Here is a 16,311-nt window from a genome sequence, read left to right on the forward strand (position 1 = left end):
AAATTCCAAAATGCTGCTAAGGCCACATTCAAGACCCAGCTGAACACTGCCTGCTCTAACAAGACTCAGGATCACTCCCAATCAGATGAATCTGGTACACACTCCCTAGTCTGGGGACTTTTCAAGCACTTGTGTCATTGCCCTTTGTTACTTATTTACCATGTCATTTAACTTGTTAGTTTAAAACATTCTGATAAGCTATTTTATTGATTTTTCTAATAAGCTATTCATTTTGGAATAAGCAATAAAAATAATTACCTTGTAAAATGTTAATTTTATATTTCAGAAGTACACTGTTACTCTAAGATTTGTGGCATTTGAGAGAAGCCTGTCAATGATATCTCCCACTCATATCTATAAAGAACACTCTTCTACTGGACCAAAATGAGTTTGTGAGATGAAAAGTAGTCAATAAAGTGCCATTACACTTTGGAAGTCTGGAGAAGAAGAAAAAAAACAATTCAGGCTCATTTACCTTTGGTCCCCAAAAGACTATCAGCCCCTTTGGTTTCTTATCAGAGATTTTAATAACCCAACCTCTGATGAGTGTCCTGACTTCTACCAAGAACTCATAATTTGAAGGACACAAGTGAAACAAAATAACAGTAAATCAAGTCAGCCTTGGTAAGATGTTTAGAATTCAATGACAATGGTTCCAGTGCTAGAAAGAAGAGATGACCTCTAACTTAACCTTTTGACAAATTCTTAAGTGGTATCAGTTCCCAACGCTCAAATTAGGATAATTTGAGCAGATTTTGCAGATGTAGACAACCACAGGAGGAATTACGACTGTGGGTGGGGAGAGGGGAACCACCATGGTACAGGAACTACCCATAGGTCTGAGCAGGAAGGAGGAGGTACTAGGAACCTGGCGGAGTTGAATAGAGCAGCCATTCAAGAAGAGGTCCAGGGACAAAGTTACCAAACGCATTCTTCCTCCCTCCCACCCTCGTCCCAACAAGCCAAACCCATGTGGAAGTCAGAGGGCCCTGGGCCTGTTGCTCTGTTAGTACACATAGATAGGTCAGTCTCCCAGACAGGAGTGGGGGAAAGGAAGTGATCTGGAAGAGGAAAAGAAGGTGCATGAGGTTATGAAAAGGTCAAGATTAGGCCCTTAATAAACACAAACTTAGCTCCTTCTGAGGGCGGCCAGCCTAGGTTGTGACCATGATTGTGGAGTAACACTACAAGCAGCAAAATAAAGTCAAGGACAGAGGAGCAGCTGCAAGGCCAACATGTGGCCCAGCTGCAGAGGAGGGGTGGAATTAAGTCAGAAACAGGTTAGCAGCAGGAGGCCTTACAGCCTGTGAGCCAGTGGGCTCTTCATTTGTTTTGTTTTGTTTTTTTTTTTAATAGTTGTAGATGGATAGCATGCTTTTGTTTATTTTTTAATGAACCAAGTGCCTCACATGTGCTAGGCAAGTGCTCTGCCACTGAGCTACAGCCCCAGCCCTGGGCTCTTCTTCAAAAGATGACTCTGGGCTTATAACAGTTCCTACAGTTTCGAATGGGAAAGGCACTAAAGACATTTCTACAGGAGTTATATCTTGACTGTTCCCAAGCCTGGGGAGACAGGGAAAAACAATGATCTCCTGCATCACAGAGCCACCTGTCCACCTTTTCCCAGAGTATGTAAGAGGATGCTCGCTTTGCTTTAATGTATAATCCTTGGTTAAGGAGCTACAAACATGTAACCTACAAAACTACATTATTTTTTTTTTCTTTCAGCCTCTAATAACAGGCTGTTTTTTTTTTGCTGAGGGAACATTTAGACTTTGGACCTACCAGGTTAATATAAAGAATGTGGTTCTTAACTTGGCTCAATATTGAAAAGACTGTTAGAACAGTGCATAGATTACATCCCCCAGCCCCAGAAGATGGGAAACTGCCTCAGATTACACATCCCCCACCTCAGATGACATCTCCCTGGCTCCACTAAGTCTCAATCCAACTGGGTTAGCTTTGGCAAGGGGATGGGACCAGATCAGGAGCCACTGCTGCCCTATCAAGAACAAGTTCCAGATCCATCCTATCATTCAACACCTAGCCAAACTTAGCAACTGAGCTGACTAAAGAGGAACAAATTAGCATAGCTCATAGAATAGGCCTTACACAACATCTGCCTAAATTGATTGAATACTATTCTAAGAAATTTGGGGAGGTTAACTTCTTTCCCAGGAAACATTACTCTTTTTGTTTTTCCTTGATCCAAAGATTCACAAGGAGTTGAAAACATTATCTATAGTTACAGATGTAAAACCTTTACAAACCATCTTCATAATATGCAAATTAATAAACACATGAGTTCAACTTTACCAGTAGTACAACACTCCAAAATGAAAAACATGTTTAGAAGTTAAAAGACATCCCTTGCAAGATTGCTGAGACAGACATGCTTGGACACTGCTATTTGAGGTGCAAAATGACACTGTTCTGGTATTAAATTAATAGTCATTAAGAGGTTTATATCCTCTTCCCCAATACTTCCATTTCGGGAAACATGTACAAAGATTTGTTTGCAAAAGTAAGTAAAAATTTAAAATGATATAAATTTGTACTGGGAGAATGACTGCACATGCAGAATGTTACCCATCAAATTAAAAGAATGGGAGTATCGGCCTGGGAAGAGGCAGTGAGATAGATTCAGAACTCAGGATGTGAGGTCACCTAGATTCAAGTTTCAATCCTGACCTTTATAGTACTTTGAGATTTGGGGCAGCTTCAGCTCTCTAAGCTTCAGGGGAAAAGATGCCCTAAAAATGGAGAAATCACCTTAACCAAGTGATCAAACTTAGCCTCACTCAAAGAGGGACCAACTGACTTTATGTGCCTCTGATGAGATGCAAATGGAAGGACACAATCATCATTTATATACTATTAATTCCTAAAATATTTCAACTGACTCTAATCATGAATAAATCAATTGCATGGAATCCTGAAAGACATCTAGTACATGTGTCGCTTCTTTTTTTTGGGGTACCAGGATTGAACTCAGGGGCAGTCAACCATAGAGCCACATCCCCAGCCCTATTTTGTATTTTATTTAGAGACAGGGTCTCACTGAGATGCTTAGTACCTCGCTGTTGCTGAGGCTGGCTTTGAACTTGCAACCCTCCTGCCTCAACCTCCTGAGATGCTAGGATTACAGGCGTGCACCACCACACCTGGCAAGACATCTAGTATAGTTTTCAAATGCCTACTTTGTTTTAAAAAAAAGATTGTTCCAGATTAAAGAAAACTTAAGAGACATGACAATTTGACAGTATAGAGTGAAGTTCCATGAAGTCAGCAACTTACTTTCAAATAGCTTAGCAAAACAAAGTGTGAGTGTGCGTGTACGTAGGAAGATAGACAGGAGCAAGAACAAGCAAATGTAGCAAATATTAATGGTGAATCCATGTGAATGGTAAACAGATGTTCACTGTCCTATTTTCAATTATTCTATAGGTTGGAAAAATTTTGTTGTTTTTTTTAATTACATACCAGGCTTTATTTATTTAATCTAATTTTTTTAGTTGTAGATGGACACCATGCCTTTATTTATTTATTTTTATATGATGGTGAGGATTGAACCCAGTGCTTCACACATGTGAGGCAAGAGCTCTACCCCTGAGCTACAATCCCAGCCCCAGAAAATGTGTTTTGAAATAAACAACTGAGAGACATAATTCTATTTCCTCACTTATAAAAATCTTAATGCTGTGGATTAGACTGAACGAAATAGCGCACAGAAAGTGCAGAATCTGGAGTACAGTAGGCATGAAGGAAATGATACCTATGCACATAATTTGATTTCTACCTTGCCAGCTGTAGTGGTGCACACCTGTAATCCCAGCAACTTGGGAGGCTGAGGCAGGAAGATCATAAATTCAAAGCCAGCCTCAGCAACATAGCAAGACGCTGTCTCAAAATAAAAAGGGCTAGGTACCAAAAAAAAAAAAAAAAAAAAAAAAAACCCCAAAAGAACCCAGAAGTAAAATACTAAGGTAAGAACCTAGTACACAGTAGACATTCAATAAGTGTTGGCAATTTTTATTTCCATTATATAAAAAATAAAATGTTTGAATACAAATAGAAGACTAGAAGACAACAAGAATAGTAACAGTATTAGTAAAAATGATAGAATTATGAGGGTTTTTTAAAATTTCATTCTGTGATTTAAAAAAAAAAAAAATTTATAGGGCTAGAAGGAAGCTCAGTGGGGGAGCACTTACCTAGCATGCACAAGGTCCTAGGTTCAAAAAAATTTTTTTTCTATTATGAACATATTTTAATTTTATATCAGGAAAGAAAAATCAATGTTTTATTTAAAGCTGAAAATTTCTGTTAATATTTCTAACATTTTATAAAACATCTTTTGTTGACATTCTACTAATGATACCACCCAATAATGTCCCAATCTTTTCTTCTTGCGAAGACACTTTATATATCTGTAAAAATCAAAGACAAATTATGACTTGCTGATCTATTTATGTATGGATTGTTATGCAAATATTTATAAGTGAAATTATCAATTATTGGGTTAATGATCTGAATTGCAAAACAAATATGATTAAAATATTCAAAGTAGATCATAATTCATATCAAATAGTCCCTTTAAAGTGCAATTATGAACATTAAAAACCAAATTCTCTGCACATAAACTAAATTTATCATTTTTAAAAGCACACATCGAGATATTAACCTTACTATGTTTATTTTATTCTAAATGTACTATATAAACTTGATACTTAAAGATATCTACTTACTTATTTGAAGTTGTAAATGATTTCATTAACTACATTTCTAATTATATTTTACATACACCTAATACCTCCCAGTTCTTTTTATCTTTAATTATTTTTCAAGCAACTTTAAAAAACACTCATTACTATTTCCTCTTCTTTTCTTTTTGTGGCGCTGGGGATTGAACCCAGGGCTACACATGCACTAGGCAAGTGCTACACCTCGGCCTAAATCCCAAGTGCAGCATTTCTCTAATTAAAAAAAAAAACAAAAAACAAAAACAAAACTGGTGCACTAGTGATTAATAAACCACATCAGCATTATTCCTCACTTACCACACTCTAAAAATATGGATTTACAAACCTTTTTGACTTCAGAAATATTCGTTATTTCAGGAAGATTTTTCAGAGAAATCTGGTCACCTTCTACCTGAGATATTAGGTATTTTTGATTTACTTCTTTTTCTCCCTCTTCAACGTAAACAATTAAAATTGAAGTATTATCTGCTGAGATACCAAATTTTTTCAAAGCCTCTGAAATCTAAGGAACAAAAAAACAAAACAGGAATGGAATCAGTCTTTCCTATACCTGAAACATCTGACCTGCCTTATTCTCAGTGAGCTTCTACCTGTTTTTCATATCCTAGTTTTCCCTTCAATAATCCTTTTCTAGCATCTACAGCTACTACCTGTCAGCTTTCTGCTGAAAGTTGCACCTTATTCTCATGGAATCAGCCCAGACTGTGTTATGCAAACACCATTCCTCCAGCCTTAAGTGACCCTGCAGCCACACATTCCTGTCTTCTGGCCACCCTGGAGCTGTTTGTGTTTCACACTGTTTTGCTGATGCACATGCTTTGTCCCTTGTCCAAATCACCTTTCTCTCTATGGCTTGTCTGATCAACTCATGCTTCAGGGTCCAGCTCCAAGGCCACCCCCCAGCTATGACATCTTAACTTCTGCCTCGCCTGCCTCTCCTCAGGAACATATTTGCTTCTTTTGCCCCTAGAACTAACTGGAACAGGAATGGTATCTTGAACTGTTTCAAATACTCTCTAAGAAACAATGATTACCTGGCAAAAAAATTTCCAGGTACTAGGATGAGACAACTGCATTTTATAAAGTTTGAAATTGTCTATTTTAAACCATGCCACAGCCTTCCCAATTATTCACTTGATGATACTAGTACCTAATTGTGTTGTTAACAATAGTAGTAATATTAAAATTTCATCAGCAAAATTCCAGTCATTTTTTTCATGGGCTAGGTACATGTATTAAGGGCTGTTCTAGGTACCAGCAATGCCCTGGTGCTATATATAAAAAAGATATGCATTTATCCTCAAGGAGTTTACAACGTGAAAGATGTACATGAACACACAAAATATTTATGCCTAATGTTTTACCATGTGTATTTCTGTCAGTTTCTTAAGCAAACTACTTAAGAGATTTTCTTGACCCTACATGGTTAAGAAGGAAAGATAAAACTAGCCTCACTTAATTTAGCTAAATTTTTTTTTTTTACTCATAAAGAAACTGACTTCAGAGCTTAAAGGCAGTGCTAAATCTCAACTCTCCAGAACTCTCTTCATGATTACTTTTGTTTATTGGTAGCAAACTGGTTTGTAGGAATTTAGCCTCTGACCCAACACATGTCAACAGGAAGTCAATAAATTCCACATACATTGTTGTTTGGGGAAAGGTTGAAAATAATTTCAGTAGACAGAGTTCTCGTCTTCATTTTTCCCAGTTTGTAGAGGTGAACTGCTTTATTTGCTGCCACAAGTATCTGAAAAGGATCAACAATCTACCAAAAGAATAACAAGAATTACATGGGAGAATCTAGAACACTATGAAAACAGGTGCTTTATCTTATTTTTACTTCATAAGATAAATTCTTAAGACAATTCCTATGGATTATATTTTCAAAATTATTATCTCAAGGGTCAAGGCAGTCAAAAAATCTTATAATTTTAAAGTTGTAAGAAACTTAGACAAAGGCTGTATTCTAAACATTTTAGCTCTATTATTTTCTTTAATCCTCAAAATACTCAATGAAATCATTATATAATAGATGAGGTAATGAGGGGAAAAAATGCCTGGGTTGAATCCCAGCTCTGTCACTTACCATTTGGGGAATCAGTTAGGAAAGTTCTTTAGTGTTTTATCTGTCAGAAGCAGAAAATAACAACACTCACTTCATAAGGTTGTTGAAAATTAAGTGAGTCAGAAAGCATTTAGAATTATGCTAGGAAAAGAGTAAGCACTATGTAAGGTTTGGCTATGACTTGCTCAAAGTCATAGTAAGTGGCAGAGCTCCGATTAAGTCTTGGTAATGTGATCCCAGTGCATGCTCTTAACTACTGTGCTATTCCTCCTCCACAGATACTGCCTTCTTCAGAACCCTCATCTCATAGATGAGAAGCTGGGGACCAATATTTGCCAGACCACAAATGTGATCAGAGCTGGACCACAACCTTTCCTATTTCCTAGGGCAGGGCCCAGTGTTTCTGTCTTCATTCACTGTTCAATTCAAGGTGGTCAAGTCTTACTTGGACAAGAACTTTGTACATAAAGATGAAAGAATTTTAGTTTTAACCTATAACATTGTCAAAAAATTAACACATTCTTAAATGTTGGGTATGCCTTCACTCATTCTCACATTTTGTACTTACCACTGAAGGATTTATCAATGCACCATCAATGGTGCCTTCCATGGCCTTTTTTCTCAAGTCTCCAGCATTTTTTACATCTTTAAATAACAGAAGAGTCACTCTGCATTCAGGAAATAAGTCCAGCTGATATGTTAACTGCATTTCATAGATAAACAGGATTGTATGCACAAAACCTAAAGGACCAATAGATTTCTTTTATTTAAAAGTTAACATTAAAACTCATTTCTTAACAAATATCCTTGCTAACAAATGAAATTAATTTTAAAAGATGATAGAGCTGAGTGCAGTGGTGCCTGTAATCCCAGTGACTCTGGAAGCTGAGGCAGGAGGATCACAAGTTCAAGGCTAGCCTCAGTGATTTAGCAAGTTCCTGTCTCAAAATAAAAAATAAAAAGGACTAAGGATGTTGCTTAGTGGTAAAGTACCCCTGGGTTTAATACCAATACCAAAAATAAAAATAATAAGATGATAAAACTGTTAAATCTGTCTCCAAAGCACATTTGGCATCCTTGTGAGATGGCTTCCTAACCCTGCTGAGCTGTTTCTAGTCTTTTTTCCACTCCTGGGAAAAAGCCAAGGGAGCTAGTTGGTTCTCTGCCTGTCCGGATGAAAGGCTTGCACATGTGATTAAGAGGCTGTTTCCCAGCAGACTAGGGGGAGAATACCAGGAACTTCTGAACCTCAGGATACTAATGGTACTACTTCCACTTTTTTAACTTTCTGATCTATTTTATTTGTATTTTAGCAGGACCTGGACACAAATATTAATAACTTTAAGGAATAAAGTATCACATTTGACCCAAGCTATGAATTTCCATACATGGAAATTAGCAGAGAGGGTATGATTAATAATCAATAATATTCGTCCCTTTTTTAGACATAAGGTTAACAGGAAAGGACAGGGTATATATAAAGACATAAAAGTATAGGAGCTAGGGATGTGCTCAGGGGTAGAACACTTGCCTAACATGCACAGGCCTAGGGTTTGAGCTCCAGTACCATGAAATAAATAAATGAATAAGAAGCATAAAAGACAACTTGAGTAACTAGAAAAATATTTTTAACTATATCCTTGAAGGGAAAATTTTAATGACAGTCTGGTGAAGCAATTTACTAGGCTTATTTCATCCTTTTGCTCAGGAGACTCCATTTCTAGGGCTCTTTCTCAATAAATTAATTGGACATTTGAGGATTATATAGTAAGATATCACTCTTATTTTTAACAGTGAAAAGTTGAAAACAATCTATTTAGCAAATAGCAGGACTGACTGTAAGTAAACGACAATTAAAAACTACAATCTTGGACTGGGGAGATAGCTCAGTTGGTAGAGTGCTTGCCTTGCATGCACAATGCCTTGGGTTTGATCCCCAGCACCACAAAACAAAACAACAACAACAAAAAAAACCCACTACAATCTTGATGATGTATGCAAACAACAATAATATTAGGTAAAAACACCTTAATGGAAAAACAAAACACCTTTAAAAATCTACACATAAAGAAAACACACCAAAAAGTTAAAAAGTTATCTCTGATTTGCTGAATTACATCTGATTTTTGTTGTTATTACAAAGAAAAAAAAGAATATTTGTAAATAATGTCCTGGCATACAGAATTTCAATTTAGTTATGCTAATGTCTACTAAAAAAAATGGATAACAGAAAAATAATCGGTATGATCCCAATTATATAAGATACACAGTATCCCCCACCGAATAAGAAGAAAAAAACACGAAGAAGACATACCAAAGACAGTTTTTTTTTCCCCCCCCTGCAGTCCTGGGGATTGAACCTTGAACCTAGGGACTTGAGACAGGGTCTGGCTAAATTGCTGAGGCTGCTCTCAGATTTGTGATCCTCTCACCTCAATCTCCAGCAAAGCTGGGATCCCAGGCATGTACCAATGAGTCAGGAAAAGACAACCATCTTAGGTACTGAGATTATTAGGTGATTTTTCTGTTCTCTGGAAAACAAAATTGGTTGTGTATGTTCTGAATTTTCTACAGTAAGCACACGAGTACTTATAATTAGGGAGAAAATACATATATTTTTAAATATTTTTATACTAGGGGTAAAAGAACCCCTGAAAACCCTCAAAATAGTGGGGTGGTGGCACATGCCTATTTCCGAGGCTGAGGCAGGAGGATCACAAATTCAAGTTCAGCATCAGCAACTTAGTGAGACTGTCTCAAAACAAACAAAAAAGGACTGGGGGATGTAGCTCAGTGGAAAGAGCCCTTAGGATCAATCTTTAGTACTGGGGGAAAAAAGAAAACCCCAAAATCGTTTGTTCTTGTTCACTTATTTAGTCCAGAAACTTTAGAATTATACTTGGAAACTAGAATGGTTTGTTCCCTCTGAAACTCATGTTGAAATTTAATTTCCATTATTTAAGGGGCGGGACCAGGTGGGACCTTGAGTAGGTGATTAGAACTTTACCCTCATAAATGGATTATCCCACTCAGGTGTTTTATCTCAAAGCCAGTTAGGTTAAGTCTCCTCAAGTGCTCCCTTCCTTGCTAGGTGACACTTTTATCAGCAAGACCATCATCAAATGCAGACCCTGGACCTTGGACCAGAATCGTTAATCAAAATAAACACTTCTCTTTATAACTTACTCCATCTGATGCACTGTGTTACTAGCAACAGAATACAGATTGGGGTAAATACCTCTCACTCAAATTCCGCACCCAATCCTTAAAATCCTTAAATTTTACCTCCTAAACGTAATTTTGACCCGTCTATTTCTCTTGCATTCCCATTGCCACCACCTCTTATCTACACCAGTAGCACCTAAGCGTGGTCTCATCAAAATCCCTGCACTTCCATAATCCAAACTTCACCCCCACTCCCAGTCATAGTGATCCTTTCAAAATATCCTGTCGCTATGGTGCCCAGGTGATATGTTAATGCCCAAACTTTATGTCACGGTTTCCTTCCCACCTTCTGCTACCGCCACAATGGCCTCTTCTCAGCTTCCGGAAAATCACCAAGCTTTTAAACAGTTTCCCTCTCTTCCTTCACCATTTTTTCCCCTCAATCCTTTTCCTTTCCTCCGTCCATCTGCTTGAGGGCCAAGAGCTCCGGGTCTAGGTCTCTATCACACGCGCTCCTTCTTATTACGAAGTGCATGTGCGCCCGGCAGTGGCGGCGTTTTTGAGACGAGGTCCTACCTCGGCCTCCGAACTAGCTGGTTGCCTAACAGTTTATGACTCCCCCATCAGTTTTTTTCTTGAGGGAAAGGCTCTCATTTTCCTGCTGCATTCTCAGGGGCTGACTTTGGTAGTTTCGCACTAAATACCGGCTGAGGGAACCACAAGTATCGTCCCAAGACAACAGTGAACAGCTACCCCGGGGATCGAGCCCCAACAACCCGGCGCCCTCGCTACCGAGCAAAACTCACCAACTGCTCCTGGTCCGACGGGAAAGATCTCCCCCTCGGAAACAAAGCCCTCAACTTCCGGAAGTGCTCCCAATCCCGGCCCTCGCCGAGCCAGTTTCCTGGTAGGTCAGCTTGGGGTCGCCACGTCTTTCCGGATCCCCATGGTCATCGCCTTGTTAGTTCCGCCATTGACTCCTCCTCCCAAGTCTGAATCCTTTTAGCACACACAAGCGAGGACGAGTGCTACTCCGTCTTTTTGGGCGGAGGCGGAAGCTTAGGTCTGGCGTTGAGTATCGGTTTTGTCTTAAACGTGTGTGTGTTTTCGATTTAAATTCATTCTGACAAGATTGGTATCCAAATTATGTAAAAAACAATAAGAAAAATAACTTAATAGACAAAATGCCAAAAAACATGAAAAGATTCCCAGCATCATTTGTCCTTGGAGAAATACAAATTAAAAACACAGTGAACTACAAATGAAAAACTACTGCCATGTGTAACTAATTAGAACAAATTAAAAGAAAAAAAATAGGAAGGAGACCAGTAGAATAAAGAGGAGATCAGGAGCGGGAGGCGAGGGAAAGAATAGGTAGTGGGGGAATTAAATTGATCAAGCTATACTGTTTTATTGTGTGCGTGTATGAATATATTATAACAAATCCCACTGTTATGTATAATTATAATGCACCAATAAAAAGGAAAAAAAAGATACTACCACACACGGTGAATATTACCAAGTGTTATCATAGATGTAGAACTAGAATATGTTGCTGTTCTGAATGTAAAATGATGTAACTATTTTGAGAAAATTTCAATTTCTTTAAAAAAGTTAAATATAACTTAGCATTACCAACATTTCTATTCTGTGGTATTTACCTAAGAGAAATGAAAATACATCCATGCAAAGGCTGGTTTTGAAAGCAGTTTAACTGTGATACGGTCTATTGGAGATGGATCCAGAATGGGTTCTTGTTCCCCTGTGTTGAAGAATAAACACCCAAGAAATACCAAGGCAAACATAGCAAGCAATTTTTATTTAAGAAAGTAATAGAGGATAGATTCCCTGCCAAGAGGGGGTGACCTTGCCTGTGGGAGGGGATACAACTTTCTTTCTTTCTTTCTTTTTTTTTTTTTTTTACAATTTGCTTTCTTATAGACCCCAGAACCCCTCCCTTTAATCATTGTCTTCTTCCTTCCCCTTGTAAGTGACTGGGAACAGGAGTGCAGAGGCAGAAGTTGATTGCTCTTTGATAACCAGTTGTCATTCTTTGGACCCTCATCATTCATTACCTACACTGACTGCCTGGTCTTTGTTCAGTTTGCTAAGGAATGTGACAATATCCTGTCCACTTAGGCCAGGCAGGACTGCAGGTGAATTGCTTTTTGGCAAAGAGAGCCCATAGGGGGTCAGTATAGTGGATGCATTTTATAGAATTATTTTATAAAATTATTCATGTTCTCACAATGCTCATCTATCTGTCCCCTATCAACTCTACATTGGTTACCAAAAAGTCCAGTGGGACAGAACGCCCCATTATAGTTATTATACAAAATAACTAGGCAGGCAGCACAGAAGCCTGGGATTCATCCTGAGCTGGTCTCCCAAGACTCAGAAAGCTGCCAGGGCAAATAGAATCTTGTCTGCACATGCCTTACTTCCACCGTAGCTGAGAGACTCCCTCAAAGCAGCCTGCCCTGGGTCTTGTACCCCGACTCCTGGCACCAGGGAAGGGGCAACATGACACACTGGTCTAAAGCATTGAAGGACATTTTGTAATCAGGGGGACTGGAACAAAGCCTGGGCAGTTCTGGCTTATCATTCTAATCTGGCTAGTCACAGGATGCTGCATTCCCAGCATACTCTAGTCTGTCTCTCTTTCTTTTCTTATTTCCAGTACTGGGGATTGACTCCAGGGGTCCTTTACTACTAAGCCACATCCCCAGTTCTTGTAATTTTATATTTTGAGACAGTCTCACTAAGTTGCTGTGTCTGACCTCAAACTTGCAATCTTCCTGCCTCAGCTTCCAGAGTCACTGGGATTCTAGTTATTGAGAAACAGAAATGAGAAAGGGTAGAAAACTACCTTGGTCCCAGACCATCTAGAGGACTGTCCTGTTAGTTGTTCATGAATGTTCATATCAACATTGCTGTAATAGCCATAAACTGGAAACAATAAATGCCCAACAACACATTGGTGGACAAATTGTGAAAAATCCATACAATAAAATACTGGTAATAAAAAAGGAATAAACTACAGATACTTCCAATATGGATGAATGTTAAAAAAAAAACATGCTGAGCAAAAATGGTGAGAAACTAAAATTAGTATAGAATCCCATTTCTATAAAACTCGAGGAATTACAAATTTATCCTAGAGTTACTGAAAGCAAGTTAATGGTTTTTGGGATGAGGGAGTGGGAGATTCTCCCTTTAGAGGAATCTTTAGGCTGAAGCCAATGTGCTGTGTCTTGATGTGGTGTTATAAGGGCATATGAGTTTTATAAAAATTCATCAAATTATGCAAAGAGTACATATAAGGGGCTGAGGTTGTGGCTCAGTGGTAGAGCACTTGCCTAGCATGTGTGAGGCACTGGGTTCAATTCTCAGCACCACATATACATAAATGAATAAAATAAAATTGATTTAAAATGTATTTTAAAAGTCTCAGTTTAGGAATAAGAAAGACAGTATGAATCAGATCTTTCCTGTGTTCATATATGAATACACAACCAGTGTAACTCCACATCATATAAACCACAAGAATGATTTTATACATACATATACTCCATGTATGTATAATATGTCAAAATATATTCTACTGTCATGTATATCTGAAAAGAATTTAAAAAATAAAAAAATTAAATGCTGGAATTTCATAGTTCATAGCAGCTAGTTTATAGCTATCAATGGCTGGAAATAATTCACATGTTCATTAAGTGAATGGATAAACAAGTTGTCATATATCCATACAATGGAATACAAGTTAGCAATAAAAGGAATCAACTATTAAAAATGTACAGCATATTGTATTAATATTATCTCTAAAGCTGTTTTTTTAAAGGAGCCTATACTACATCTTTTTATTGGAATAGCACTAAGGACTGATGAGGATGTGAGAAATTTTAACTCTCAAACCTTGTTGATGGGATATAAAATAATGCAGCCACTTAGGAAAAGTTTGGTAGTTTCTTATAAATATTCCCTTATTCCACAACAGCTGTCTCACTCCAAAAGAAATAAAGATATTCATATAAAAACATATGCAAAAAATGTTAATGGAAACTTTGTTCTAAATTCAAAAACTATAAACAATCCAAATATCCTTCAACTGGCAAATGGATAAAAAAATTGTGGCATATTGGGCTGGGGTTGTGACTCAGTAGTAGAGTGCTAGCCTGGCACGCATGAGGCACTGGGTTCGATCCCCAGCACCACATCAAAATAAGTAAATAAAGGCATTGTGTCCATCTACAACGAAATTTTTTTTTTTTTTTTAATTGTGGCACATCTATACAATGGAATACTAACTCGTCCACAAAGGGGAGTGAAAATACAATGTCCATACAATGACATGGATGAATCTCAAAAGCAGTAATGCTAAGTAAAAGAAGCCCCATTCTAAAGGCTACTTACTCTATATTCCATCTAGATGACATTCTAGAAAAGGTAAAACTATAGGGACAGAAAACAGATCAGCAATTGCCAACTGCTGCAAAGTGGTGTGAAGGAATTTTGAGGGAGTAGTGGAATTGTAGTGGTGGTTACAAACTGGTATGTAGTTTTCAAAATTCATAGAACTATATGGGGCTGAGGTCGTCGCTCAGTGGTAGAGTTCTCACCTAGCATGTGTGAGGTGCTGGGTTTGATCCTAAGCACCACATAAAAATAAAAACAAATAAAAATAAAGGAATTGTGTCCAACTACAACTAAAAAACATTTTTTTTTTAAATTCATAGATCTATATACTGAAAAGGGATGAATCTTACTGTTTTTTTTTTTTTGTTGTTGTTGTTGTTTTTTAGTCATTTCATGATCCCTTTGCCTAAGGTACAGGAAAGAGATATCATTATGCATCATTTGCAAGTTGGTTCAAAAGATCTAATTTATTAAATGAGAACTTCCATAAGAATATCAGCTTTGTTCTCTAATATTTACATAAATACTTGCATAAATATTTATAACTTTTACCATGTGTTAAAATGAATCCAAGCTGGTGTCTGTGGGCCACCACTCCTGCTCAGCACCCAGGCCCAGCAAGCTCTGGATCCTGAATGCTATGCCACATGGATCCAGGCATCAAGGAAGGCACTGAGACCTAACAGGTTGGGGGTTGCATCCACAGTGGCCACTGCTGTCTAGCACTGTGCTGGGCCCCTCCACTTGCCTTAGCTCAAGTAATTCTCTACAAAGCACCCAGCTGTCCCCATTTTCTAGAAGAGGAAATTGATACCCCAGAGAGGACTAACTTGCTAAGGGGCCAAACTAAAATCAGAACCTGGCTCTTCCTTTCCTGGCTCCTCATCTGGACCACTTCCCACCTCTGGTTTTACCTGTTTTACCTGAGAGCTGCCCTTTTTATGACTTGCTTTCTCTGCCCCCCCCCCGGGAAGACAACTTGCCAAAAGATCCCCGTTTCCCCAGAGTGTCAGTGCTAGAATTTCTTTACAAGAGTTCTCAACCAATTTGGGGGATTGGTACACACTAGGAGCTTTCTCTTGAACTGTTCAAGGCATAAACTGTGTATTTGGAATGGCTGAAAGGATGAGTGGGGGGCTGATGTAGACTATGGAAGGGGCTAAATACCCACCCAAACCAACCTTGGGTGCCTTGGAGTCACCTGGAAGTTTGAACACAGCCTGGCAAAGGACTGACTGGGGGTCATTTATTCCTTCAGGAAAGGCAGACAGGCCAGGAATCAATGCCTCCTTCACTTCCAGATTTGGTAAGATGAAAGAACCCATCGCTTTCCTCACTTCTCTATCCGTGCCCCCAGTCCAACTTCAGGGGAAATCTTCCAGCTCCCTACCTATAGCATGTGGCCTCACTGCAGACCATCTTACACCCCAGAACACAATTGAGATTCATTTGTCCACGCACTCTCTCCTGTGTGCACTCATATTTTTCTTATGTCGAACTCTTCATAAGCTTGAATACTTGCTATTGTCCTTTTTAATATGACACCATGCTAGTAGGAGTGGAGTGCTATTTTGTGATTGTTTCCATAATGACTAATGATGCTCAGTATTTCATTTTCTTTATAGAGAAGCATCTATTCTAATCCTTTATTCACTTTATATTGTCTTTTTAATATTGGGTTGTAGAAATTCTTTATGTTCTAGATATAAGTCCCTTATCAGATATGATTTACAAAATGTTTTTCCCATGATGTGGTTTGTCTTTTTACCTTTTTTGGCTCCAGGATTGAACCCAGGGGCACTTAAACACTGAGCCACATCCTCAGAACTTTTTATTTTCTATTTTGAGACAGGATCTCACTGAGTTGCTTAGGCTGGCCTTGAACTTGTGATCTTC

At 38.2% G+C, this 16,311-nt stretch overlaps 1 protein-coding gene across 2 annotated transcripts; it reads right to left on the reverse strand.

The window, feature by feature from the left end:
- Positions 1-4,032: 4,032 nt before the first annotated feature.
- Positions 4,033-10,882, reverse strand: Tprkb (TP53RK binding protein). Of its 2 annotated transcripts, none has more exons than XM_076833119.1 (5): positions 10,800-10,882; positions 7,397-7,569; positions 6,406-6,528; positions 5,089-5,265; positions 4,033-4,430 (listed from the first exon to the last, which is right to left on the reverse strand). In XM_076833119.1, the coding sequence occupies exons 2-5, from the start codon at positions 7,535-7,537 to the stop codon at positions 4,344-4,346; spliced, it is 528 nt and encodes a 175-aa protein (XP_076689234.1). In that variant the 5' UTR covers positions 7,538-7,569; positions 10,800-10,882; the 3' UTR covers positions 4,033-4,343. The 2 variants fall into 2 exon arrangements, with proteins under 2 accessions (XP_076689234.1, XP_076689235.1); XM_076833120.2 differs by lacking the exon at positions 10,800-10,882 and adding an exon at positions 10,340-10,758.
- Between the last annotated feature and the right edge of the window lie 5,429 nt (positions 10,883-16,311).

Source organism: Callospermophilus lateralis, chromosome 14 (genome assembly GCF_048772815.1).
Source record: "Callospermophilus lateralis isolate mCalLat2 chromosome 14, mCalLat2.hap1, whole genome shotgun sequence".
In the NCBI taxonomy this organism is placed as follows: Eukaryota; Metazoa; Chordata; class Mammalia; order Rodentia; family Sciuridae; genus Callospermophilus; species Callospermophilus lateralis.